The 27,365-nt window shown below is 42.9% G+C and overlaps 1 protein-coding gene across 5 annotated transcripts in view; it reads right to left on the bottom strand.

Moving 5' to 3' along the window:
• The window catches only part of BCAS3 (BCAS3 microtubule associated cell migration factor), a 282,822-nt gene that overhangs the window by 234,067 nt on the left and 21,390 nt on the right, over positions 1–27,365 (bottom strand). For all 5 annotated transcript variants that reach the window (XM_082068831.1, XM_082068829.1, XM_082068832.1 and 2 more), the window contains exons 8-12: positions 22,940–23,047; positions 21,074–21,150; positions 10,882–10,958; positions 10,096–10,179; positions 5,403–5,573 (exon numbers count right to left, since the gene is read on the bottom strand). In XM_082068831.1, the coding sequence (XP_081924957.1) occupies positions 5,403–5,573; positions 10,096–10,179; positions 10,882–10,958; positions 21,074–21,150; positions 22,940–23,047 (517 nt within the window). The remainder of the gene's footprint in view (positions 1–5,402; positions 5,574–10,095; positions 10,180–10,881; positions 10,959–21,073; positions 21,151–22,939; positions 23,048–27,365) is intronic.

The raw sequence follows: 27,365 nt of genomic DNA on the forward strand, positions 1-27,365 counted from the left end.
CTGGAATGCGTTATTTTGTGTATTAGAGATCTTTAAATTGATATACCTGCCTCAGTACAAGGGGGTTTATAGAAATTTGGATAGATCAAGTAGGCCAGACTTTGTGCAGCCAAGGACAAAGGCAGAGCTGTGCAGAAATGAAGAGTTCCCGGTCTCCACACATTGGAGAAGCCCCTTGTGGTGGAGGCCGAGGTGGAAGACGGATCTGCAGAGGTGCTGGAGAGAACCGTGTCCATAGCACATTAAATCAATACTGACTCTGCACAACCGTTTCCTTTCGGCCACTTTATGCTTTCTTACCACTGAAAAGAGCGGAGCTGGAAGTTTTTCTTGGAAGCCGAAACAGCGGTACAAATGGCCTAATAACGCAGGGAAGTGCTGTTGAAACGCTGGAAGCAGCGGCTCGTTCAGTTTCCCGACGCACAGAGTGCACAAATCCCTTCCTTCACCCCAAACAGGCTTCGTTCGCCAAGGCAGTGCCCTCTAACCACTCTACTATGAGGAGCAGAAAACCTTACAAAGTCTCTCATTGAAAAAGGTTTGTAAATCTCAAGACGACCCATAATTGCAGAGTCTGAGGTGCAGAGGATGCTCCAGCGTCCTCCTTGCAGAGCTCCCCACCATTACTAACAGAAACACCGGTTTAGGAAAAACAACCGGCAAGAAAGAAACACCGAGGCTCTTCTACTACTCAGCCTATTCGTGACACCCAAATAGTATCTTATCGAGAACATCATCTCCAAAGACGCTGCCCAGGCCACGCTGAGCCCACGCGGCCGCTCCCTCGTTCCAGCCCTGCGGAAGCTCCACAGAACAGCACAGCTGATCAGAGAGGAATCGAGTCCACCTTATCTTAGGCTGAAAGAAAAACAGACAAAACACCTACGGGATCATTACATTGACCATCAGAACACAGTCTTTGCTTTGAGGCAAGAGATAGCCAAAGCCAAACCTTTTTTCTCCTATGCCATCCATATTTTTCTTCGATCGTTATATCTTCCATACAGCTGAACAGAAGCCACTAATAATTAGGACTTCAATTATTTTCATCTTTAAAGGCAAATTATACCACTTATCCCAGTGGAGACATGTTTTTAAATAAAACATGAAAGTAACACAAATAAAAATGGACGCAAATCTAATCAAGCGGGTCCTATCCTTAATAAAATTAAGAAAGAGTAATCCCATCATCGTAAAAATAAATAGGCTTGGCGATATTTATAAATACAGATATTATATAATAATGAGATCTTTGCATGTGTACTGATGAAGATGCCCATTAGTTTAAATGGCTGAACTCAGGGCAGGGGTCGCTTCGGTCCCTAAGACACATGTAGCAAACCCACCCCCTCCATAGCGACCCCCCCAACTTACAGCCAGGGTCAAACATCAGTGGAAAAGGGCTCCAAGTGATAAATCTGGGGCATTAACTCCTGCGCTCCTTTTAATAGAACCCAGCGAAACTCAAACCAGCCCTGCGCTCAGCCTGAACCATTTATCTGAGACAAAAATGTCTGCTTGACAAAAACCAGATCTCCTTTAATAAAAGTAAGGCAGACAGTATTATGCTCTGAGGGAATCCTGTTGCTCTCTTTATATTTTATATATAAGAAAATTCTTCTGTAATACACGTAGATATAAGAAGCGAGGAAAGTTGATGCCGCGTATATGAGCATTAGAACATCAAATTAGCCTTTGTGAAAGCTGTTCTTAGAAATAAAAGCACCGGTGCTAATGACCAGTGGAATTATATATGCAGTTAAAGTTTTATTATCAAATACTCTTTACTCTTCAAGCCTCTTTTTGCTTTAGACCAAAGTTTCCCAACAATTCTTGCTCCCGATAAGCATCTTTATTTGGTTCAATTGTTATCAACTCCTTCCCAAATGAAAATGAACTTTCCAAACCGCAGCAGTCTGCAGTTTTTCCCGAAAATTCCTCTTTAATGCAATAAAAAGTTAATAGGGAACAGCAAAAAAAAATCACCACATTTTAAAACATAAAAAGCTCAACATGTTATCTTGTTTTTAGAAGTTATTTCTTAAATATTTCCTCAAATATTTGCACGTGTTTCGGATGATCTGTGAACGCCGTGATGACCCATCGATCACATTGCTCCCGCGAAAGCATTAAGAATCGAGTTCTGTAGTTTTAAATGAGCGCATATTTCTCTGTCAACTAAATGTTAAATGTTGAACAGATTTACATTCGGTCACAAAGCGGCGGCTCTCGGGGAAGGTCGTTATTGCAGACCGCACGTGGGTGGCCTGGCCGAAGGATTAATTAAGAATACAGCAACAAACGCTGAAAGAAAATCATTTTTCTTTAAAACTCAAGCCACTAAAGTCTTACACATTTAACTCCAATTACTGAAAAAGAGGACATCTGTACAGCCTTAGTTTTACCCGTTTCAACTAATTAACAGATTCAAATAAATAGTCATTACATGTAGCTGAAAGGTTTGCTAACACTTCATTAGAAGGAAGTTTAAACAAGCGCACGACCTTGTTAACATATTTTGGTTTACCACAAAGTTACTTGGGCATCTCGATAATTATTTTTACTCCTTTTACAAATATATCGTGACAGCCAACTTCAATAATTCTCCATTCCTTTGCATTTATTTAATTACTTCATCATTCAGATTTTCTTAAAGCACCGTCAATTTTGAAAGTAGGAGCCAACATGTAAACAACCGCCGGGCAGATTTTACTACAATATCTGCATTCATAAGGATTATTAAAAATATTTTCCCTATGGATTTAACCCTGCAAAATTACATTAGAAGATTTCCTTGCTCTTTAATTGTATATTTTCAGTGGTAAGGCAGCATTTCAACCTCTGCCGTGGTAGCACAGTACGGTTCATTAAGTGCATTGAGTTCCACCTCATGTTCTTTACATTGGATATCTTTGAAATGGCAGATACAATAAAAAACTAGTGAGAGCTTCAAGCTGTAGTTAATCCCTCTGCCTTACATCCAAAACATGTTCCTCAACTGTCCGAATTGCAGATAAATCTGCGTGTTTGGACACAGAGAGCAGCTCACTCCATCTCCACAATGTGTTGCTGTGCTCAAGGTAAACAGACAAGCACATGCATCACTTTGGAAGCCTTTATATATAAAAATATATAATAATGACCACACACACATAAACCCCACAACTGCTCCCCTACTGAAAAAGGGCTTATTTCTCCCTCAAAAGGAGAAATGAATTAATTCAGCCCATAAGACACTTGGTAGGCACGCCCAGCCCTTGCAGGAAGAGTGGTGGCTGTTTTGGGCAGAGCCACCAGCAGCATCCCCGCCCAGCACAAATTCGGCATTTCAAAGAGGCAGCGTCCTCACGGAGGAGGCAGGAACAGCACTACGTGGTTCTTTGTACCCCCCAGAGCTCTTATTTCCCACCTGGAACCTGAAAACTGGCATGAAAAACCACTAACTTTGGAAAAATCACTGCCAGGCCGCAGCAAGAGAACCAAATCTAAACCACAGCGGGAACTGCTGCACGGCGATTCCTTCCCCTAAAACACAGGTGAGCTGCACTCGGCGTTGCTCGGTCACTCTGCTCTTCCAACCGGAATAACGTACTTCGGATGACGACTATCAGCAAAACAATTTGCCACAGAAAAGTACAATAATTTCAGAAATTAATGCTGTGAGAAAGAAACCACGTAGCTCAAAGAGCTGCACGGATTTCACATCATCACGATGCTTCACGAGGAGTTTATTAGGGCCAGTCAACGTGGCTTCACCAAGAGCTTCAATTCTGATCCGGGAACCAGCCAGCGGGTCCCCGCTCGCCTGTGACACCAGCACCGGGTCCCCAACACCCACACAAGTGCCACCATCGGAACCTGCTCAAAAAACTTCCCTTTCCACCTGAAAATAGAAACACCTGAGCAATGGCCAAGAACTCACAAGCACGTGTGGCACCCCCTGGGTTCGGAGGTTCTCTACTGGGGCAGCGCTGAATGACAGCCTGGATTTACACCATGCACAAGATGTATTTCTTTTTAATCAACTTTCTTTCTGCTGGATATGTATTTTAGTGAAAACCAAGATTGTTAGAAGGTCTCCTGTATCACAAAAATCTAACAATGCAAAAGAAAGATCCCTCTGTTTTTCCCAGGAAAAAAAAATATATATATAATGCTAATTCTGAAAGCGAGCCTGAGCGCTGAAAATAAATTATTAATATAATAGCATTTTAAAACTTCAGATCACTAAAATACGAATGCAAGAGATACAAACAATTAGGATTTCTAACTTAAAGCCTCCTTCCCAAGAGATTCAAGACAAAAATGATTTTACTGGAACTGATGGCTTATTTATGTTACAGCAGCACTATTTGGACAAGTCAAGCGTTATCATTTTTACAACTCCTTCGCCGTAATGCCCTTTCGGCTTGATGGCTCCCAACTATTGTTAAGGTCAGAGGACAAGTTCATAAAAACCCTAAATCATCCATAACAAGACTTACAAATCTAAGCTATGTCACTGCTTTTCCCCAGGCCTCTGCAGAGGAATACGTGGCAGATTCCAATATGTGGCAGATAAAACTAACAGCAGAGGCAATGCAGGCCACTGATGAACGAGGCGGGTGCCCTGTGACAGAAGATACAGAGAAGGCAGAGTTACTGAACGCCTTCTTTGTCTCTGTCTGCCCTGCCGGGGCTGTCCTGAGGATCCCGCACCGCTGAGGCCCCAGAGGAAGGCAGGACAGTGGAGGAGTTTGCCTGGGTTGATGAGGACTGGGTTAGGGAGCAGTTAAACAATCTGGACATCCATAAATCCATGGGTCCGGATGGGATGCACCCGCGGGTGCTGAGGGAGCTGCCTGAGGTCATTGCTGGACCGCTCTCCATCATCTTGGCCAGGTCTTGGGAAACGGGACAGGTGCCTGAGGACTGGAGGAAAGCAAATGTCACTGCAGTCTTCAAAAAGGGCAGGAAGGAGGACCCGGGTAACTCTAGACCGGTCAGCCTCACCTCCACCCCTGGGAAAGTGATGGAACGACTTCTCCTTGGTGCCATCTCAAGGCGTATCAGGGATAGGAGGGTTATTAGGGGCAGTCAACATGGCTTCACCAAGGGGAAGTCGTGCTTGACCAACCTCATTGACTTTGATGAGGACATAACAAGATGGATGGATGATGGCAGAGCGGTGGACGTGGTCTATATCTAAAGGGTGAGTGTCAGGAGGATGGAGCCAGGCTCTTCTCGGTGACAACCAATGATAGGACAAGGGGTAATGGGTTCAAACTGGAACACAAAAGTTTCCACTTAAATTTGAGAAGAAACTTCTTCTCAGTGAGGGTGACAGAGCCTGGACCAGGCTGCCCAGGGGGGCTGTGGAAAATGAAAGCACATTCTGTTCATTTGTGTGCGAACCGCATTACCTGCCCTTCTGCGACGGTCTCGGTGTCGATGATGGTGACGATTCCCGGCACCAAAGGGCTGCGGCGGATGTTGCTATGAGCTAAAATCTCTTCTTCGGTGGCTCCTGACGGCAGCGTCCCCGTCAGCTGCGTCACCACCTTCCCAACCATCGTGAGTCCAGTCTTGATGGTCTAGAAAGAGAACCAGAAAATAACATTTAGGGCTGGCTTTTGGACGCATCTTCAATTTTTTCTCAACACAATTAATATAACGAGATTGTGCGCACCAGAACCACACAAGTGTTTTTACAAGGGATATATAAGCCGCAAAAGGCTGGATGGAACAGAAGTGTCTTGAAAATATTTAGCATCCTATCAAGTTGAAGTATTCACCTTTATTTTGGAATTAAATGCTTCCTAAACATTATTGAAAAATGAAATTCATTAAAGTTGCCTAAATGATACAGTGTTTTCCTTTCTTTAACTTTTTTACTTCTTTATTGCGTGAGGTGCAGAGCGTGGGTAGTTGGAAGAATCAAATGATGAAGCCAAGATGGGGGTGTGGACATTGTTACCCAGAGAAATCCTTACAGCCCATAGTGGTTAATGCCGAAATAGTTACGACTCCTGCACAAGTGTGGGAGACAAGGAGCTTGGCCTCCGGTAGACCTGACAGACACGTTCCTTTGTTTCTCAGCAATTATGCTTTTTGCAGCACTAAAACTGAATATGGGACCCAAACTTGGCAAAATTAAAAAGATACTAGAAGGGACAGCTCTGGACAAAGCACATGCAGATCCCATTAAAAATAACGTGACTTTCCAGAGTCTGCGTGTTTGCCAGACGTGGGTTTGAAAACATATTCATCGCACCAGCTTTTATTATCTAAAAATGCCGAGAATTGTTTTTATGCTGTTTGATTTGGAGAAAGCGGGACAGTACGCACAGTAGGAGAGAGATAGGTAAAACAATAAGTAAATAAAAATCCAAACTACAACTTTAAATACTTTCTCCTTGAATCAAGGACTGCGCCTTATTCACCTATAAAGAACAGAGCAGATTTATTATGCAATATAAATAAGAAATAGCAAAAGAGATCAGAATGGAATGACACTATAACAAGCCAATTCTTAACTAAAAAGACAAGCTAAGCTGCCTGCTAAATTGAAAAAGAAAAAAGCGTACAGATCGCAGGCTGAAACCAAGAAGCAGCCACAAATCAATTGCAACTGCTTTGTTTAGTGCTAAAATCTCAAACTGCAGTGATTAGAAAACACATTAGTGTTCATCAATTAGCAGCCAAACGTTTGTTTTAATAATTCATAGGAAATGACTTACACAAAGTCTGTTAGTGTGTTGTCAGGAAAGCCTCTGAAGGGCCAACAGAACGAGGCGCCATACGGTATTGACGGCACATCCCGCCAGGAAGGCGGATTAACCTCTGAGCTGCCTCGCCTGATGGACTCGCCCATTACTGCTAATGGAGACACCACCACTGCAATCGAGCACAGCAATGGCTTTGGGGTTTAGTGTCTTGAGCAATATCCTGCCATTTGCTCCTTCGGCTGTCTTTTTGTACTCGGATACAACAAACGGGAATAAAATTTTAACAGCGGCGAATTCAGAACGCTGAGAAATGTGACATAAAGCAGATGACGGTATCTGAGGAACAGGCCTAGAACAGGCCCAATGCCATCGGGAATGCGTTTCAACAAACCCTTTCCTCACAAAAACTGACAAGGCCGTTTCCTGGTCAAGAGTTAAAATCATAGCAAAAGCACTGGCAGTTTATACACCAAGAAAATCAGTCTAGAAATACTATTAATATATAGCAAGATAGCTACACAAGTTAAAAGAGCAAGAATCGTAACTGACCTATTTTAGGAAAGATCTTTAATATTATAACTAGAGAAATAAGACGACAAAGTGCCAGGTATAAACTTACAGCTCTCTAGAATTAAATCACCACGCTTATCTAGGCAAACGAATTCCCATTACGCGCTGGACTGGGAAGTCCAAGGTGTACAACGATGTGGCCGAGGCCATTAGCTCCGAAATATCAGCGCAAAACCATTACGGCACTTACTTCTCGGTGCTGTGTGTATATTTGCAAAAACTTCCCTGGTAATCTTTAACCTTTCCCATGCCATATCAGCTGTCCCTTCCATCCATTAGCGCTAATGACCTTGCTCTCACATAAGCTGTTAGTACTCATTAAGAAGTTATCAGGTAACAAGAGAAAACAGATGCAGCCTTTGCTAAATCACTTTACCACTATAGGATTAAGAGATACGGAGAAAGAATCAACTAAAGAAGTTATGAGGTGAGAAGAACTTGGTTTATAATTTGACACTAGACATTTGACAGACCCAATACATTTTAAATGAACCAGGTTGAAGTTTGCACTGTCCCAGGTCCTTTGTCATTGATGGGAACCTGTCGGTGCGCAGTGAAATCTTCCTATAAATAACATTAAAATACTCAGTCCCATTCCCTCTGTGAGCAACGATGCACATTGTGCAAACACACGAGTTATTTGTCTGCTCACGTGTACACTATCTACTTAAAAATAAGACTGTTCACATTCATTCAAATATAAAGAAAGACATATATTTAATTAAAATAAATGTATGCACTCATACCTCACTTAATTGAAAAATAAGTACGACTTTAATTAGATGCGAAAAATAAAATGCATCATTCAGTGCCTGTTAGGCTGTTTTGTTCCAACAAAGGTCTTACATCCTTTTAGTGAGAAAACAACATATTGTTCCTGTTTCTCATAATAAATACATTTTACATGATTTATTTGTTTACAAATGAAAAATCTATAGAAAGCAGAAAGAGATATCAAAAAAATATGCCTGAGTAATCAACAATACGAAAGCCTCATGGTTAGTTAGAGCAAAATGAACATACAATCAATTAGAGATTCAAGTTCCAACTGAATGTTTGCTGCAATGCTCACGCTTTGCAAAGATGTTTCCCCATTTCCTTGGCAAAATACAAAGTACTACAGAGATTGGGCCCTTATGAGTATCCATCTTCCTAACTTTCACCATTACTTTATCTCTGTGCAGAGGCTAACAACCTTTTTATTTCTTATGATCATAAATACATTCTCTTCGGTAGCTACTCACATGATGCAATATCACTATTTCAGTGTTCGTTTATGTTCGGCTTAACATGGGAAGTTCAGGCCTATGATCCATGGCTCAGGAGGGAAAGTCATCGCCTGCCTTTCAAACCCAGTTCTCCACAGTCTGGGGGGTATGGGCTATAAAAGACATCCTCCATTTTTATATTTTTTATAAATTAAACAGAATATTGCTCAGTTTTCGATGCCTATGGGAACGCTTTGACAATCATTACACGGTTTAAGAAGGCGCCGGCCTGTTCCTCGGCCGTGCCCAGGCCTGGCTGTGGCAGCGCAGCGATCCCTTCGCGAGACTTCACCGCATGCAATCAGAACTGTGGCTGATCATGCCAAGCCAGTTGGTTTTTCAGACTTATCTGTGCTATAAAAACCGCGCTAATGATGCCGAGATTGAAGGAGCCTGAGGAGATTTTCCCTCCTTTTTACTTTTTGGTTGCTCACGGTGAAAGTATGCAAAGAGACACGGCAAATTTCAGACGTCTTCAGACGACCAGCAATTCAAGCTCCCCTCAACAATGTAAAAACCTGTGATTTTTCTCCTCCTCCAACCACAGCGAGACCGTGTCCAGAGCTCTGCTGATGGGATCTGTTTGGTTTTCTGTTTTGTTTTCACATGGGATGGCACCCTCTGGCCCTCCTTGTGGGTTCTCGTAACTGCTGTTTTCCTCAGCGCCACTGAGCTTTCTGCTCCGCGCTGTCATTTAATTCCTATTATTAGATTTGTTTTGTTGTGTAGATCAGGAATGAAAAGGCTGGTGGTTACAAAGCTTGTAATCAGCACGGAGTTTGCCAGGCAATGCCAAAACTCACTCGGCGTGCGTGTGTGAGAAGAAGAAATTACTTGGCAAAACGCTGCAGGCAAGTCCTCAAGGAAAGGAGTGAGGAGGGAACAGTGGAACAACAGCTCTGCACACGCTTCGGCTCGTTGGAGATTCTTCCAAGCTGTGGTCTTTGATACTCTGAAAACTCAGATATTTCTCTGAAACCAGACCGATACTATAATGTCATCTGAATCAAGAAAACTAGGCAGTGGAACCTCCATATCAACAGTCACTAATAAACTCTAGCCTTCCAAGAAAGCTGCCAGGTAATTAATTAGCTCAAGTACTCACTGTCATCCTTCAGAGATTAAAACGTATCAATGCTAGTGTGACTGAGTCCAAAAAGCACTTGTAAAGTCAGTTTTCACGATGCTAAAAGACTAATAATTCACTATGTTCATTTCTAATCATGTGAAGTTGTAATATTACGAATAGCACCATACAAATCCATTTTATTATGATTTTGCTGTAACAGACATCACTAATATGAGCAACTGTTTGTAATAAATAACATTTTAAAACATTAGGTCCAGTAGGACAGGAATACTTTGTGAAAAGTATCGGCCACTCGGAGCCTTGCAGGATCAGGACCACATCCCCGGCGCTAACGGCTACATGTTTCTTAAATGTGTTTCCAACTTTGTGAATGGGGGGGCGATGACACACGGTACAATTCAGCAGGGAAACCTAATAATTATGTGACACGATAACCTCTCCCGGCAGCAGATGTACTCACTTTGGCAGCACTAATGACTGTGGCCGTGTAAGACTGAATGTTGTCTCCACAGGCTCCGCCACGGGACTGATGGCATCGGATCAGCTGTGAGAAGAAAGACAGCGACCAAGTCACTACTATTAAACTACACAAACCCCAACCCCATTACCAGAGCTCTTATTTATCATGTACAGTGGTGTGTTTTTTCCTACAAATAGCAAAAAGCCCTGCTGAGACACTTAACCCCTTTTTCTAATCTTCTGGGTGCCACCCAGACTGTCGCGTCCTCAACTCCAGTTTTCAATTACAAGATGAGTAGTCGCTGAGAATTCATAAACTTTGAAATGGTGGGATTTTAGCTCTGGCAGCAATACCACAAATAAATTTAAATAAATATAATCAAAAGCCTTAGCCATGTATACGTAACATTAAATATCAGACATCCTAAGAATCCGAGTGTGGCTTTCCCTTCCTTTTTATGACTGGCGAGCAAAGAAATGACAAAGGGAAGGAGCTACTTTCAGCTTTACGTTTAATAGATTAAAGGAATGCACATGGGGTTTACTCTGCATTGCCTCCCTTCAAAATTCATAAATCAAAACAAGACTCTTGTACCTGCCATCAACCTAAAGAAGCAGCTTTTGCCTTTGAACCCTAACAAACAACGGAATCTGTGCCTCTGAACAATAAAATAGCAAAAAACTAGAGGTTTGTTGCTCATACGCAGAATGTGTTGCCTGTTTAACTGTTTTAGCTTTCCTAGTAATCTAGAAACAGAGAGAAGTCTTGTTTTTAATTAATCCTTACCTTATTTTCTGCGTAAGCAAGCCAGCGGCTTCCAAGAGCAATGGGGTTCATGTTTGGGCCTGGACAGGGATAGCAGCCTGAAAAGTTTTAAAAGGCAACATGAAGAAACATCTTAATGACTTCTTGCAAAGAATGTTATTTATTGCCAAGAAAACAGAGCCTAAACAAAACCCTTTCCATGGCTAATATCACTCAGTAAACGCTGGCGTTTTCGGTGCTAGAGATAAGACTGTGGTCAGATGAGTTATTTTGAACCGATAATTATGTGTAAATACTCATTTCTCCTTATGTCTGCATTTTTTTAATGCCATTTTGATACAGTGGGGCGAGGGGGAGATTTGAGTTTGACTGGATTCATTCTGTATCTTCATATTTTAATTAATTTTACTCGATTGACGTCTTTCTGTTGGTCACCAGCTGCAGTTCACTTGAAGCTCTTACAGCATTTTGTGGTGTGAAAAGGGTGTTTTGCGCTTTCGGTTACATTTTTAACAGCTCTCCAGACAAGCCCTTCGCCTCTCAGAATACTGGTGCACACACTTAACTTTACAAAGTGAGATAATTTGTGATTCCTTTAAAATCAGTGGCAACGGCTCCATTACCCACCTGCTTTCCATTACCTTTATATATCATTAAAGACAGATATACACATATGCATAGAAATTAACATATTAATAGAATAGAGTATTATTCCTTTGGATTAAAAGGTGAAAATGCCTCTAATAGGAAACAGCTGTGAATGAAAATACAGCAAGGCTTAAAATCCATCAGGCCCATGTTAAATGTGATTTTATAGACAATCCGAGTTAAAAAACAAAACACACGACAACAAAAAATTGCCTCGAGAAACAACCTCCAAGAATATCACGCTATTTGCTATTAAATTTAAAAATAAAGAATTTTAAATTCATGAAAATAAACAGAAACGAAAAGCTTGAGTGCGTAACAGCATTTCCTAGAGCTGAATCCATTCTGGTACGGCAAAACATCAGATAAAAAAGAAATATTGCAGAAGGGGGGGAGACGGGGGAAGGAGGGGACTATGGAGTGAATGGTTAATCTCAGTTTTCATCAGTTCTTAGGCTAATATAGACACTTCAGTGATTCATATTCTCTCACTGGTTGGCCAAGAAACAGAAGCCAGCCAAGGCGCCCACGTGTGTCTCATTTCGGAGAGCCCGGCTTTGCTGATCCCGCATCGCGGGCCCAAGGAGCGCGGAGATCGGGCAGAACGCACAGAACCAACTACTGCCGCTTATTGCATGAAATCCTGCGTTGCATTCTGAGAAATCAAACCCAGCTAGCTAAGCTTCGATTTCCACAAAGTCTGTGTTGGACTCTCGATACTGATCTGCCAACCAAAGAGGAAAATCAAACCTCTTCACCATCTTTTTACAAATATCAGGGTCTTCTCATACAGGCCCCCAAATAGTCCAGAACATTTACTGAGCACAACGGACTTAAGTTCAGTGGCATTATTTTCACGCGTGCAAAATGATGAAAAAGGTGCATGGGAGGGTGTTAATGAAGCACGTAGGGAGAGGTTTATGTTGATATTTGACAGCACTTAAGGCCACGTTTGATGGCATTTGCTGGGCACGTGCAGAAACAGCTGCTCCCCCGTTCCTGCCGGCCAAGATAAACTGCTCCTTGTTCCATCTTTTAGAGCAGAGCAGGGAGGGTATTGCAAAATTCAAAAGACCATAGCAAGCTATTTCAAAGGTCATAAAGCGATGGAAGGAGAAAAGCAACAATTCATCCAATTAAACCCATCTCAGGCCAGGAAAGCAAAACCAAGTGACTATTTTGTGCGGCCTTATCGCCGCCTTGATCTCAGGAAGGAAAACGAATTCTGAAGAGATGATGCCACAATTGTTATTGCATTCCAGAAGTGCATAAAATGTGGGTAGCCAGAGCCTCTTAAGGAACAAAGCGAGCAAAGAAAAAAAGGTTGTAAATACAGCCCCAGGTTGTAAATACAAACATGCTCTTCCGATGACATTATAGATCAGGACCGGTCAGGTTTGAATGCTGAATTTTGCTTCAGCAATTCTTATCTGGGCCAGGAAAGAACATTCAGGTCGCCTTTTATGCATCAAACACAGCATTAAAGGCTGTGGGATGACAGCCCTCACCATAGAAACTTCCACAGCCATTCCTGAGTCAGTCGCCTGCGTTTCCCAAACTCCACCAGCACCTCCCAGCATCCCCGAGGCAGAAAATAAAGAGGCAGCACCAGCCAAGAGATGCGCTGGCACCGCAAACTCGGGCAATCCAGCAGCGCTGAGCAACGAGAAAGGGCTTGCTTGGAAAAAGGAGTCAAGGAAGAACTGCAAAAGGTGTTATTCTGCAAATTAAAAAATAATCAATTAAAAATGTAAAGTTATTTTAGAAAAATCGCCACTGTCTCCAACAAACCCACTACGGGTGGTAGGTTGTTCCACGGACTGTACTCTGTCAATCGGACACACAAACCATCCAGTTCTAATAATAACCTGAGAGGTCAACAATTCAGCTCGGGACTGAACTTGACTCTCCGATACAAAAACCAGCATAAAAAAAAGAGCTATTTCCTCCCTTTCTTTTCTTTGCAAGTCTCTGCGTTTTGGAAGCTTGCAGCAGTAGAAGGATAAACAAAGGGTTATACTTTATGGGAAGGAAAAGCAAATTGTTTTTCTGCTTTCCAAAAAAACAGCTGGAGTCAGCAGAACATCATCTACTGGGCAAATGAAAAAACAGACACGGCGTGACCTACCGAGCTGGGCCATCCAATCCCTACCGGCCTCGCTCCCTTAAAGATTAACTTCTCTTTCTACCAAACTTCAAAACAACTGAGGAAAAAAATCCGTTCTAAGCAACAACAGCAGCAATTTGAGCATGTTTACAATAGCAATGAACATAATGAGAATGCAGAACTAACTGTCAAGAAGAGCAAAGTTTCCAAGCTTTAATGACAGCCCGGAGAGGTCATCCAAGAAGTGAGCGCTCGGGAAAGTCCTTCCAAAAGTACAGCAACCCAAGCAAGCACCAAAAAACATCTGAGCTCAGAACAAACTTTACTCGGACTATCACCCGCAAAGATATAGGGGAAAACCCACTGGAAACTATGTTAAAAGGTTTTAAGTGCATAGTTACTCTCCCCCTCTGTTTTACTGAGAGCACAGGAATCCTAGAAGTTACTTAACGTTCTCCAAAGAGCTATACAAACGTCGCTTAATGAGTCAGCAAAGAGAAGGCATGTTTATTTTACATTATTTTTCAATTACTTTTATGAAAGTCTCTACCAGCCTTTGGAGATTCATAATAAACAGAATCACCTCCTCCCATTCTGAAAACTCCCCCAGTCTGCACTTCTGACTGTTGTATTGATCTGTGCTGCTACAGAAAACTGGGGCACTGGGATTTTTCCAAAATTGCTTTGAAAAAGCTCATTCTGCAGCCCCAGTGGGGCAGCGGGACACACGGACAGTGACACGTTCCTCCCTCCCGCCCAGCTTGGACACAAACGGCACGACGGGAAAACGCTGATAGAGGAACAGGCTGCTGGAAGTTTAAAGATTAAGCCGATAAAGAACAAAACATGTGAAAATTTGAATCATTTGGGCCAGGGCAGCTCTTCGTCAAGCTCCACTGCTTTATCACGAGGAAAAAAAGCTTGAGAAGAAAAAATTATATATGAGGATCTGTATAAACCCAGAAGCTCAGTGTGGGATGGAGAGTTGGGGGCCGAACGCCGCAGGGTTCCCGATACCCACAAAACCTGGCAGTCTGTGCTTCCCACCCGAGCACGCGGCCTTTGGAATCCACAGGCATTAAATCCTAACGGCATCTCCTTTCAGCAGCTCAGCAATCAGGGTTTGCCCGACGCTGCAAAGCCAACCCACATTTTGGGTGTGTTGTATCCGCGTGCCCCGCTCGCTCACCTCTGGGTGACGGATGTGCCCTACAGCGCTCTGCCTATATACCAGATATAACACTGGACCAGTATTTTAATCACCGTTTTGCCCAGAAGTGAGCACGGCCATAATTAAGACTGTCATTGTTTCACTTGGTCCTTCTTTAGAAACACCCTGCGCAGCCCAAACGGCTCCATTAACGACGAGCTAAAGACGAACTTGTCATGGCAAAGTACTCAGACCTAAAAATGCAGCAGAAGGGAACATTTCTGTCCAGAACAACCCGACACTCGCAGTCAGAACTTGCCTGAATGAAGCCAGAACCTATTTCCAGTTTACATAACGACGTGGCTCCTTATCCCGAGTACAACCGCGGCTCCTTCTCGGACCTAAAACATCAGCAACTGCTGCAAATTACTGTGTGAATTAAAGCTGAGAGAATGAAAAAGCCAAATCAGAAGCCCCCAGAACAACACTGCTTCTCTTCAAACACATCCCAACACCTTTGTCTTAACACACTGCGTGTTGGTTCTTAATTCCACAGCATATTTTAAGAACCTTTATTCTCTACACCTATTCTTACAGTCCAGGAGGGTATGGGGAAAAAAAAAAGTCAATCTGTTTGTGATATTTGACAGGCTCTCAGCCCCTCTGCCTTGACTTTGTTTTTACTTCTTAATGAAAACCATTTTAGTAAGTTCTTTTCTGACTTTTTTCCACCCCCCTGCCAGTTTAATAGGAAAACCTCCTTTTCCATCATTTTCCCTGCTTTGTTTTCCCCAGTTCTCCCCGCACTGACGCACACTCATCCTCTTTTGGTACCAGTTATAAGAATTATCTTCCTAGAACTCGTTTTAACGGATGCTCCACACCTGTATCTGAGCAGCGCACACCAGCGCCGTCCACTCTCATTTCAAGCTCCTTTCCTGTGTTCATACAACACCTGGGCACGGACAATATTATTATAAAACCTTCTTAGGATTCCGTCCCTCATCCCGACCCACGGGAGACGGTTCATCCCTTTGGAGGCCCACGACACCACTTTCCAGTCACTGGATGTAGCTTATAACCAATTGGTAACGTTTTTTCTTGTTCTTATGAAATATCCAGCACTCTATAGCAATGAAATTGCAAAACCTCACTCTTAAACCTCACAATCCAAAGCAGCCAGAAAACAGATCCCTGACAGAGAATATACAATAAATAACGAGTGGAGTGATACTTGGTTGCAAAAGCATTGTTTATTCCAAGGGAAACAAATCATGTATTTGTTTATAAACCGTATCAAGTAATACTGTTTATAAATTCCTCCGGGTCCCTTCTAGATGAAAGGCCCTATGTAAATGTTATTACCCTCGCACTGTCACATACTTTCCCAAACTCTTCTATTGTTCTTGTACTTCCTTCTGTTTAAGTATCACCCACAAAAACGGAGCGAAAGAGCAGAGCGGCAGGATTGCGCCCCACTGGGAAACCACGCTGGCCAGCCGGGCCCTGTGCTTCACATCATAACGGCGTTAGCGCTGCTGAAACACTAACCAAAAAATCTAGGAATCAAGCGAAAAAGTAAAGCCACAAATGCTACATGAACTGTCATCACCCTCCCTTGAAGAGGAATAATAATGGTGACGATAATAATCTCAATACACATCGTGTTCACAACCCTGCAAGGAGCTGCAGTTTGTGCTGCCTTGGATCAGAAAAACTTAATTCCCTCATTCAAGCTTGGGAAAGGACCCGAGATTTATTATTATTATTGCTAATGTCATTACTATTATTATTACTACAGAGACCTCCTTTCCCTGTCAATTCTATTGCGGCAGTTTTAAGTATTTTACTGTTACTCTACAGGTCTAAGACCAACACCAGACCTTTTACTAAAAATACCTGTGGCCTTTAATGTTTGTTAAGCTTGGTTGTTTAATTTAGCACAGATTTGATTGACTTCAGGACAAACTACATTTTAATCTCATTTTTACTCTATTTTTTTGCTCCGAAAATCGGACAGTGATAAATAATCATGTTACTATAGAGGCTGCTGTTCCTGTACAGGACAATGTGAGTGAGATGCTTTGCTTTGGCCTTTCACATGAAGGCTTTGGGTGCTTTAGGTAAAAATAACTTACACAGCAACACACAGCCCTTCCCGTTCTCTGTACTATTTTCAACTGTCAGCCCCAGGAGAAGTGACAGATACACATCTCGGGCACCAACACCGCCTTGCTGTCTTTATGCAATTTTTCTGTTGTATTTACACTTCCCTGCAATACATCAAAACACCCGGTAAGCAACCACGACATTCATTTCCATACATTTACCGCGTTGTTGTAAAGACCTGTTCAAAACGTATTTCAACATTACCCTGTGATTCCCACATGCAGGAAAACCGCTCTTCTAAACAACGCTGTGAACAAGTAAAACCACGAGGAAATCAAGATTTCTCAGGGAAAGCAGTTACAAATCACATGGAGAGTGTGCGTGTGTATATAGATATACATAGATATATATATATGGGTATATATAAAAATAAAAACTGCTTATATACAATTGACAGGAACACACTTGGCTTCTCTTCACTGATCAAACAAACCTTGTGAACCAGGAGCTCCAACTCCCACCTGCCTTAAGGACTTTCCATCTGAACCAAGGATCTCCCTCCACAGACTGGAATCCCATCAATTATTACACCGTGTGGGATATTCAGGATAAATTCCACTCGCTGCCCGCAGCCGAGAAGGGAGATGGACAAACCCAACGTCTTGAGAAACGTAACTCTTCAGGCATTAAACCTTTTCCTAAGACATCCAGTGTTTTCACTTCAAAGCAGAGAGATCAAACTGCTCCCTGTGCGCTGGTGGAGGAAACGGCATTCTAACAAAAACGCACCAAAAAGCCTTGATGACTTCCAGATCAGAGCCGGGACAAACTGAAACCACCATATTCTTGCACATGAATGTCAGCGAAAAGAGAAATACCCCATCCCAATTGCAAATTAGAGTATCAAACGCTGTTTGTTTGGGTTTTTTTGTTTGGCTGGTGGGGTTTTTTTTAATTTATTTTGAGAGGTGCAGCTGGGGTACATTTAACATATACTGAATAATTTTTGGCTTGTGGTTAGGCAAGTCTTTTGAGACTTTCTATACAATAAAGTACTCTGACTAAAATCTGGAAAATTACCTCTTAAGGCTCTAGCTGCACAGCATCAATAGAAATGTGGTGCCAGCTAATGGCTGCAATAACTGTCTCCATCCCTAGAGAATAATGGATGGAGAATATATCAATATGAGGAGTGGAGGGGCCAGCGAATCTGAGCAGACACGTTATCGGACACAAAGATGATGCCACACGTATGATGTTATCTGGGATAATCTTTAGTCGGGGCCCAGGGGGTGGGCAGGATGTTCTTCGCAGAGCAGAGCGTCCATCAGGCCACACTCATCATCAGCAGCGTTCCACTAAGTAAGCGTTTCTGGAGAAGGGCTGAGGGAGCACTGATGTAATAGAAATCAATGAAATTCAGCTTTTCTGCATCTACTGTTTAGAGTGAAGCAGGGGAAAAAAGCCTCTACATCACTTTCATTCCTGATCGGTCAGCCATACACAGTATTCAGAAAAGGGCTCTGAAGGAAATCTTAAGTGAACGCCAATATAATTCTTAACTACTCAAAAATCTATTTCAAATCTGCACCCTGACATTCCCAACTACCAAAGGAAACACATTCTTACTAGAAGCATCAAATTACTTTTTTCAGTTTGGCCACGTGGGTACTTAAAGCAGCGTGGGATGGGAAATTACCGTATCGCTTTATCCTTCCCTCTCTTAACGAATCAGAGCCGCTGCCAGCACAGGGACGGCACAGAACGCGATGCCCAAGGCAAGTCACTGCCCGGAGCTCTTTGCAGACTGATTCTACACCTTTCCTTAGCAGACATTGAAAAATCAGAACACCACACTGGGTAGATTACAGGGTATGCTGGCGATTTTTCTGCAATATCCACAGTATGTTTCCCCTTCAAGCTTAACACGCGTCTCAAATTCAGACACCAAGACTGGAGGCACCTGTACGCTGAGGTTTTGTTCACGCATAAAATGTGCTGGCTCTCGGCCATTCGAACCAGCACACTCCCACCTAATCATCTGCAGAAAAACACACACAAAATTAAAGATTGTACTAGGTCCCATTTGCTCAAGAAAAATCAGGAAAGGCAAGAGTTAAACATCCCAACAGCAGCACGGACCTGACCATGTTCTACATCCTGAATATTTTATGGTATATTTATTACAACAATATATTAAGCTACACATTCGACCACAAAAACAAAAACAGAAAGACAAATACGACTCATGTGCAACACAGCTGCATTAGCGTTACTGAGGAACACCGAACTTCAGAATTCCCGACACTGTTTAACTGGACATTCTGCCTTTAATTTCTATGTATAAATAGTCAGGAAAATGGACAAGACCTCCTGTTTAATTCCATTTGCTCTGTAGCTGTCTCGAGGTTCTACGGCTCCCACACCACTTAGCAGAAATAGATGGCTCCACATCATCACCCCATCTTGAAAAAATACTTGGTTTTCGCTACAAAGTGATTTACACAGTAACAGAAATGTCTTCAAAGGGCGAGTGATCCTCCTTTAATATATCTAACCTTTTGTGCCATCACTTCTGACCAAAACCAGTCAGACAACCCAGCAGAGACTCTTCTTGGGCCGGCCCAGGAGCACAGGACGGACCCAGCGGATCCCGGATGCTTCAGCAGCACAAACAAAGCGCCTCCACGAGCTTTGCCCGAGCTTCCTTTACCAGGATTCCTACTTTTCCAATTCAAACTGACACTGCCCTTTCCTACATTTTTTTGAAAGGGAGCAATAGAGTCCAGTTGGCTGAGTATCAAAAACCCGTTGGGCTAACTAGCTCGCTCATCTACATCAAATTTCAAGCACATCAGGGGAACTGAAGCCTCTACGGATACACTCCTGGGCTGAAGAGATTCCAGCACATAGGAAATGAGAAGGCGCAGACAAAAGCTTCAGTGCAGCCTCCGACGTGCCAGAGCGCAACACCCGCCAGATCACAGAAGCTACGAAGTGAAACAACTAAGCTTCAAAACCCTCGGCGCAACTGTGCACCAGCACAGGGCCAAGAGACATTGACCCAGGGGAAAGAAACCAGCAGGTTTTATTTCTTTTATTTAATTGAATTTATTTATTTTATACTTCTCAAATTCTCCCGCTGTTCCATAAAAATTCACTTCGAAGCCGAAGTTATGGTTAGGAATAGAAAATGCCTGTTCCTCAAAATACAGTTTGTTTTTAAAAAGAAACTGCAGTATCTTTAAGAAAATACAACAAGCAACACCTGGAATTAGAAAAGCACGAGACTCCTCACAATACACACTTGAGGGTTTTTATTTTTTGAGCTAAAATAAGCAATGCTTGTACTCTGATCCCCTTTGGTGGAATAAAGAGGGGCAGGGAGGGCCAGAGGACACAACCAGCTCCTCTGGGAGCCCCAGCAGAGTCCTTCCAGCCATCCATAGGAACAAACTGACACCTATTGGCAGCTTTCGTATTACTGCGTAATGCTGCTTTTCTTCAAACTGCTACAAGAAACAACTTCTCCTTTTTCTTTCAATGCATAGATAACCTAAAAATGGTAATTTCAAACTTTTCCACTTGTGACTGAAAATACAGCAGGGAATTGCAGATTTACCTGTTTAACAACAACATTCAGATCCTTCCAAAGTGAATTATGATTGTTCAGTAACCTGTGGACTTTAAGAGGCAATTCTAATTGATATATAGTCACTACCTGCTTGGAAATAGCAGATTGTCATTTTTTCTGGGGTAAATAAATCCTTCCTTGGCGTTTAGCATCACAGGTAAATGAACGACCCCCTAATCCCAACCACGTCCAGGGACAGAGCACAACACAACCGGTAGGAAACACACCGGTTTGCTCTGCTAACACACCAGTGACTTATTGCAGATGGTGAAACTCTTGCATATATTTGTGCAAGTGAACAAAGGGATTTTTCGGCTCCCTGTGAAAGTCATTGCACGCACTCTTCACAACAGCGAGGAGCCACTTACAACAACAAATACACAAAAAGAGCCAAAGAGTAACACTTGGATTATTTGGGGGTTTTTTGAAGCAACAGATTTCCTGAAACTCCAAATGAAGCCATGGAGACCTGCTTTGAGGATTTAGAAAGAAAAGCAAATAAGCCACCTGTTTTATCTCACTCCACCACTAGAGCGAAAGGACCGAACCCAGCTATTATACATACTTGTAACGAAGAATTTTTTGGTGAAAGTACAGCTGTCAAAGGCGGCGATTTTCTCCTGCAGGACCACAACAAGTATCCTGAAAACACAGAAAAGGAACAAGGACTTTAAGCATTAAATGCATCGGTTTAAAGATTCAATATCTAAATGTAATTATTTCAAAAGCATCGATATAAATTCGGCAGTGATAAAGTGCCAGGTTACCAATATGTGGCAGTTATTGAGGATTCTCTCTGGTCCCAACCACACAGGAAGCGCCCCGAGCTGATACAAACAGCGGATTTATGACACACCTCCTGCAGTAAAAGCTCCATTAAAGAATGGAATCACAAGGACCCTGAAGGCTGTGCTGCCATCAGAGACCTGGACAGGCTGGAGAGCTGGGCAGGGAAAAATGCAATGAAACAGAACAAGGGCAAGTATAGAGTCTTGAATTTGGGTAGGAACAGCCCCAGGTTCCAGTACAAGTTGGGGAATGACCTATTAGAGAGCAGCGTAGGGGAAAGGGACCTGGGGGTCCTGGGGACAGCAGGGTGACCATGAGCCAGCACTGGGCCCTTGTGGCCAGGAAGCCAATGGTACCTGGGGTGGGTTAGAAGGGGGTGGTCAGTAGGTCAGAGAGGTTCTCCTGCCCCTCTGCTCTGCCCTGGGGAGACCACACCTGGAATATTGTGTCCAGTTGTGGCCCCTCAGTTCCAGCAGGACAGGGAACTGCTGCAGAGAGTCCAGCGCAGGGCAACAAAGATGCTGAAGGGAGTGGAGCATCTCCCGTGTGAGGAAAGGCTGAGGGAGCTGGGGCTCTGGAGCTGGACAAGAGGACACTGAGGGGTGACCTCATTCATGTGCAAGTGTTGTGTATGTATAAAAGCCCCTGTGTATATTTGATTGTAATATTTCCCAATCCTGGAGATTTTTTGTTTTTGTCTCTCGGAGGGTGCACTGTCTTCCTGCATTAATGAAACCGACCAGACAGATGATTCCAGAGTACAAATACATAAATAATAAACAGTTTTCCCTTCTTCTGCAACTCAGGTTTTATTTTAAATTCAAATTTTGGACTCCATTAGTCTACACTGCAGTTAACGCACCATTAGCGCTGCACTTGGCCACATTTAATGCATTTTCAATCTGAAACACTGAGCTTGCCTTGGATAATAACAGAACCCGATACGTTCCAGCAAAGCCGCTACGCTGGACACAGCCACGCAGCTTTGAAGTAGCTTTGCCATTTTTACCACTGAGGAAAAGAAACATTAGCACCTGGAAAGGCTCTTTAGCTGGGAGAGACTTTGAACCATGATTTGCCTTTTGAGTGTTTTTACAATTGGGTTTTGCTTCTGCGAGGAGGCCGGGCTGGAAAGATTTACTATCAGCACACTGCACACTGGGGAACGTTCAGTTTTCCAGTTGCACAGGTCAGCGCGGGACCCGTTCCCGGCACCGAACCATCACCAGCTCAGCCCTGCAGGGAAACCCGACCGAGCAATCGCACCCACGGCCGCAAAAAGTGGATTAATGGGGATAACACACGCTCCCACCCTTTACTTCTTCAACACGTCCTCCTCGTTATTAGATTTGCTGCAGTATTAAAGATGTTGGTTCAGTAGCACAGCTTTCCTTCTGTAATTTACACTTCTAATTTAGTCATGAATGTCTGGATTTTATGGTACAATGATAGAAATGTCTGTTTAACAAAACCTTTGGGGTGTTTCGTTGTACTCAAACTGAAATATTACTGGAGAAACGGAGAAGCAAAGCTATGTCTACAGCAAAGTCAAAATAATAATACAACGAATGCACTCCCTGATTTTCATGACCAACATTTTACGTGCCCTAACACAAGAAGAATATGTAGTAAATATCCTTACCTTTTATTGCAATGCAGATCATAAATGGGAGTTTTGAACTGTATGGACTTGACCATCTCCCCCGTTCGCAAAGAGTAAAGGTCCACGCAGCAGTACGGTGGGCTCGTGCTACAGGGAACAGAACAAGAGTTTCATGTAAAGACAGATTTTTGTACAATTATTTTCAATTATTTCAGTCTATATTATTTAGCACAGCAAGGGAAAAATCCAGCAGAACGCTAGAGAACAAAGGATCTCCTACATTAATGGAAGGTGTGATTAAAACTGAATTATGATCTCCGCAACAGTCAAGAACCTGTATTGTGCAAATAACTCTCAAGCACTTAGTTTCCTTTGCCACAAATACAACTTCGGCACATCAGATCTGACCAGAAAAATACAAGTTATTTGATAGGCATGAAATCTTAGACCACATTCTAGTTATTCAAAAAAATATTCTGCAGTAACACTTTCCTAAAGGGAGCACTTACTGCCCTCTGCAACAGCCGAGTCCTGTGACTTGATCTGATAGAGACACGTTACACACAATTCACATTACATCTCTGATGGGCTCGTGTTTGAAACCCCATAGATCTTTTCAACCGCTCTGTGTCACTTTTATCATTTTAATATAAATAAAACTCCGAGGGCATTTCTTAATAAAAAGGCTCGCTTTCTTTGGAGAGGGAGAAAGCGCCGAGTGTGCCGATAGGGCCGGGGAAGGCAGCGGTGGAAACCATTTTACAAGCTGAGGAGAGGCTTTGATGTGGCAGTTCTCTTCCATAACACCTTTTTTCCCCTCCAAGAACGCATTAAAACGTTGGCTACTTCTAGGTCAATGAATACGAAGCAGCACAAATTGCCAGCTGTACAAACACATCGCAGGGGCTGGGGAAGGAGGGCGCTTCCCCCGGCCCATATCTGGTTTATTTTACAGAGTTTAACACAATTCCCAACAAAACACTTGCTTGTCTTTTGGAGCCGCTCAGGAATATTCCGGAGAAGCGAGTACAAACGTCAGCTGTTCCCCTCGAAGGCCTCGAGATAATAAAATGGTACGTACAATAGGGATGCAGCAGGGAAACAATGTACGGTATATGCACAGAATGACAACTGGCAAAGAAATAAGAGGAAAAATATAATGTTGACATTCTGCCTAGCGGACTTCTTCCCAAAATCTACATTTTTCTAGGCACATACCTTGGCTAATAACTAGAGGGTGCTATTTATTACCTTTAAGCACTTCAAAGGCCCTTCAAAAACACTTTGGGAACAGTGAGATTCGAGTGCGGTTACTTTACATTAGAAGCTCATTGTGCTGGGAAACGCAGAACGCCACGGCGAGGTCCATGTACAACCTGATTAAAGTACATTTCTTACCTACGCGAAATTATTATTTTGATAAAAGGGTGCACAGATTCTTACTTCAAATCAGAAATCGCAGAAGTTGATACGGCTAACATTATATTAGCATAACTGATTCCAATGACTGTTTCCATATAAGCCCATGTTGAACAGTTCCATTGGGACTCGACGTCGAGCTCCGTATGCACTTTCTAACACAGACCACACCAACAAAACGATGGGCAATAATCCCACCATTCAGATTAATTCTATATCTATTAGTGTGTCTAGTCCCCTAAAACTCCCTGGCCCCCTGCATCTCAACTTTTCACAATAAAAGCTTGAAAACTCAACTCTGTAAGTCATTTTCTTACTTTCATTGATGCTACTTCACGGATTCATTCAGAATCAGGAAAAGCGGGTAAGGTTTCTGAGAAAGCGACACCTCCCAAACCCGTGTGCGGGGAGGGGAACACAAAGCAGCAGAGACGTTTTAAGTGGCCCACAAATTGCAAAAAACATGGAAGCACTTAGTTTAAATAAGAAAAACCTGCAGCAATCTTAGACACGTGTCACTACATCTAATCCTTTAAAAACAAAAGAGGAAATTACTTGATACAGCACTAAAATATCTGTGTATACAGCACTGAAGTATTTGTGTTAAATACCATGAGATACAAATGTCAAGCTTGTATTTTGCTCAAATATTTTGATCAAGTTGATCAGTCTAGTAAAAATAGTTCCATCTTATCCTCTTGACCAACCTCATTGACTTTGATGAGGACATAACAAGATGGATGGATGATGGCAGAGCGGTGGACGTGATCTACCTTGACTTGAGTGAGGCATTTGACACAGTCTCCCACAGCATCCTCACAGCTCAACTGAGGGAGTGTGGTCTGGATGAGCGGGGAGTGAGGTGACTGTGAACTGGCTGAAGGGAAGAAGCCAGAGAGTCGTGGTCAATGGGGCACAGTCCAGTTGAGGCCTGGATCCAGTGCAGTGCCTCAGGGGGCAGTACTGGGGCCGGTGTTATTCAATATATTCATCAATGATTTGGATGAGGGAATAGAGTGTACTATCAGCAAGTTTGCTGATGACACCAAGCTGGGAGGAGTGGCTGACACGCCAGAGGCTGTGCTGCCATCAGAGACCTGGACAGGCTGGAGAGTTGGGGAGTGGAAGCAGGATGACCATGAGCCAGCACTGGGCCCTTGTGGCCAGGAAGCCAATGGTACCTGGGGTGGATTGGAAGGGGGTGGTCAGTGGGTCAGAGAGGTTCTCCTGCCCCTCTGCTCTGCCCTGGGGAGACCACATCTGGAATATTGTGTCCAGTTGTGGCCCCTCAGTTCCAGCAGGACAGGGAACTGCTGGAGAGAGTCCAGCGCAGAGCAACAAAGATGCTGAAGGGAGTGGAGCATCTCCCGTGTGAGGAAAGGCTGAGGAGCTGGGGCTCTGGAGGAGACTGAGGGGTGACCTCATTCATGTTTACAGATATCTAAAGGGTGAGCGTCAGGAGGATGGAGCCAGGCTCTTCTCGGGGACAACCAATGATAGGACAAGGGGTAATGGGTTCAAACTGGAACACAAAAGGTTCCACTTAAATTTGAGAAGAAACTTCTCAGTGAGGGTGACAGACACTGGCCCAGGCTGCCCAGGGGGTTGTGGAGTCTCCTACTCTGGAGTAGTCCTTCCTACAAACATCAGGGAAATTAAAATACAAATCGCTTAACACCAAAAAATCGTTAGTTAATGGTATGGGCTTTCTCCCAGTGAAGCCACCAATATAGTCACCTCCTTTACTGGGCCACATTTTGTACAGCTTGGAGGAATTTTATAGTTAAATGCAGCTTACAAAGGTAAGGAAAGGCAACAAATACCACGTTCTCACCACATAGAGCAGATGCCGAAATGGGAGATACCGTCCTGCAAATGGCACAGATTAAAACTTTCAGCGTTATTTTATTAATGCCTCATCTGTAAAATGAGATCATTACGCTGTACAAATATTCTATTAATAATTGAAATCACAATTAATTTTAAAAATAAGTTTGTGAGCAGCCATCCAGACAGGCGGTGAAGGGTCCACTCAGGTGATGTTCTGAATATATTACCCAGTCAGAGTGTATAGAAAGAATGGATTAAGCAAGACCTGTTTTTTAAGAATACGCCTTACAGCTTTTTCACAAAAAAAAAGGAGCCTTGTAAACCTCTGGTTTGAATTACTGGACAAAAATTTACTGTATTATGCATTTTAAATTATTTATAAACTGCAAACTTTAAAGCCAACAAAATATATTCACTCTCCTTCAAAAACAGATCAGAACTACAGAAAAGGAATGATTACATCGGATTTCTTAATGGTTCTACTTGTGATTTAATTGTCTTTTTCCTCACTTCAGAGATTTAAAAGAATCTCACCCGTACACGAATGCTGGAGCTCAGCAAACTCCCCTGACTTTTCCTCTGTATGTTAAATATTATTGAAGGAAAGAAAGAGAAGAAAAAGGACAAGGGCTCCCGAGAGCCCCCTGTAAGGCAGAAAGCGGCATTTAGTAACAGACGCAAAGCTCAAATACCATCGAGTCGCAGTGAGTTACACAAGTGGCAGCCGTTGTGGAACAACACAGATACAAGGGCTGGAAGTCAATGCAGTTTGTAGTCGGCTGCTCAAACTACGAGCGCAAAGCGACGGTCATTATTTAGGGAAAAACATATTAAATAGCATCTTTGAATGGATTGAGAACTCAGTATCTGATGGTGTTCATATCCTCGGAAATTTCAGCATGATTTAAGTTCTCTTTCTGTCTAACTATTTTGCAAGGAACTTCAAATCCTTCTTGCAGTATAGAATATAGGAATAACCTAAAACACCGAGGAGAAGAAAATATAATCCTGAACTGCTCTCTGTGCCTATGTCACATTGATTTATAACAGTTATTTCTAAGACAGACAAAAACACACAGATGCAAACAATTACTCTATTTTTGTAGGCAACAAGTGAGGTGGGTGGTAACTGAGAAATTCTGAAAAATCCTGTCACAATATTCCATTTTTTGTGCAGTAACCCCCATCACACAACAAACGCTCGCCACATCAGAGG

This window comes from Streptopelia decaocto, assembly GCF_964273445.1.
Source record: "Streptopelia decaocto genome assembly, chromosome: 18".
Lineage (NCBI taxonomy): Eukaryota > Metazoa > Chordata > Aves > Columbiformes > Columbidae > Streptopelia > Streptopelia decaocto.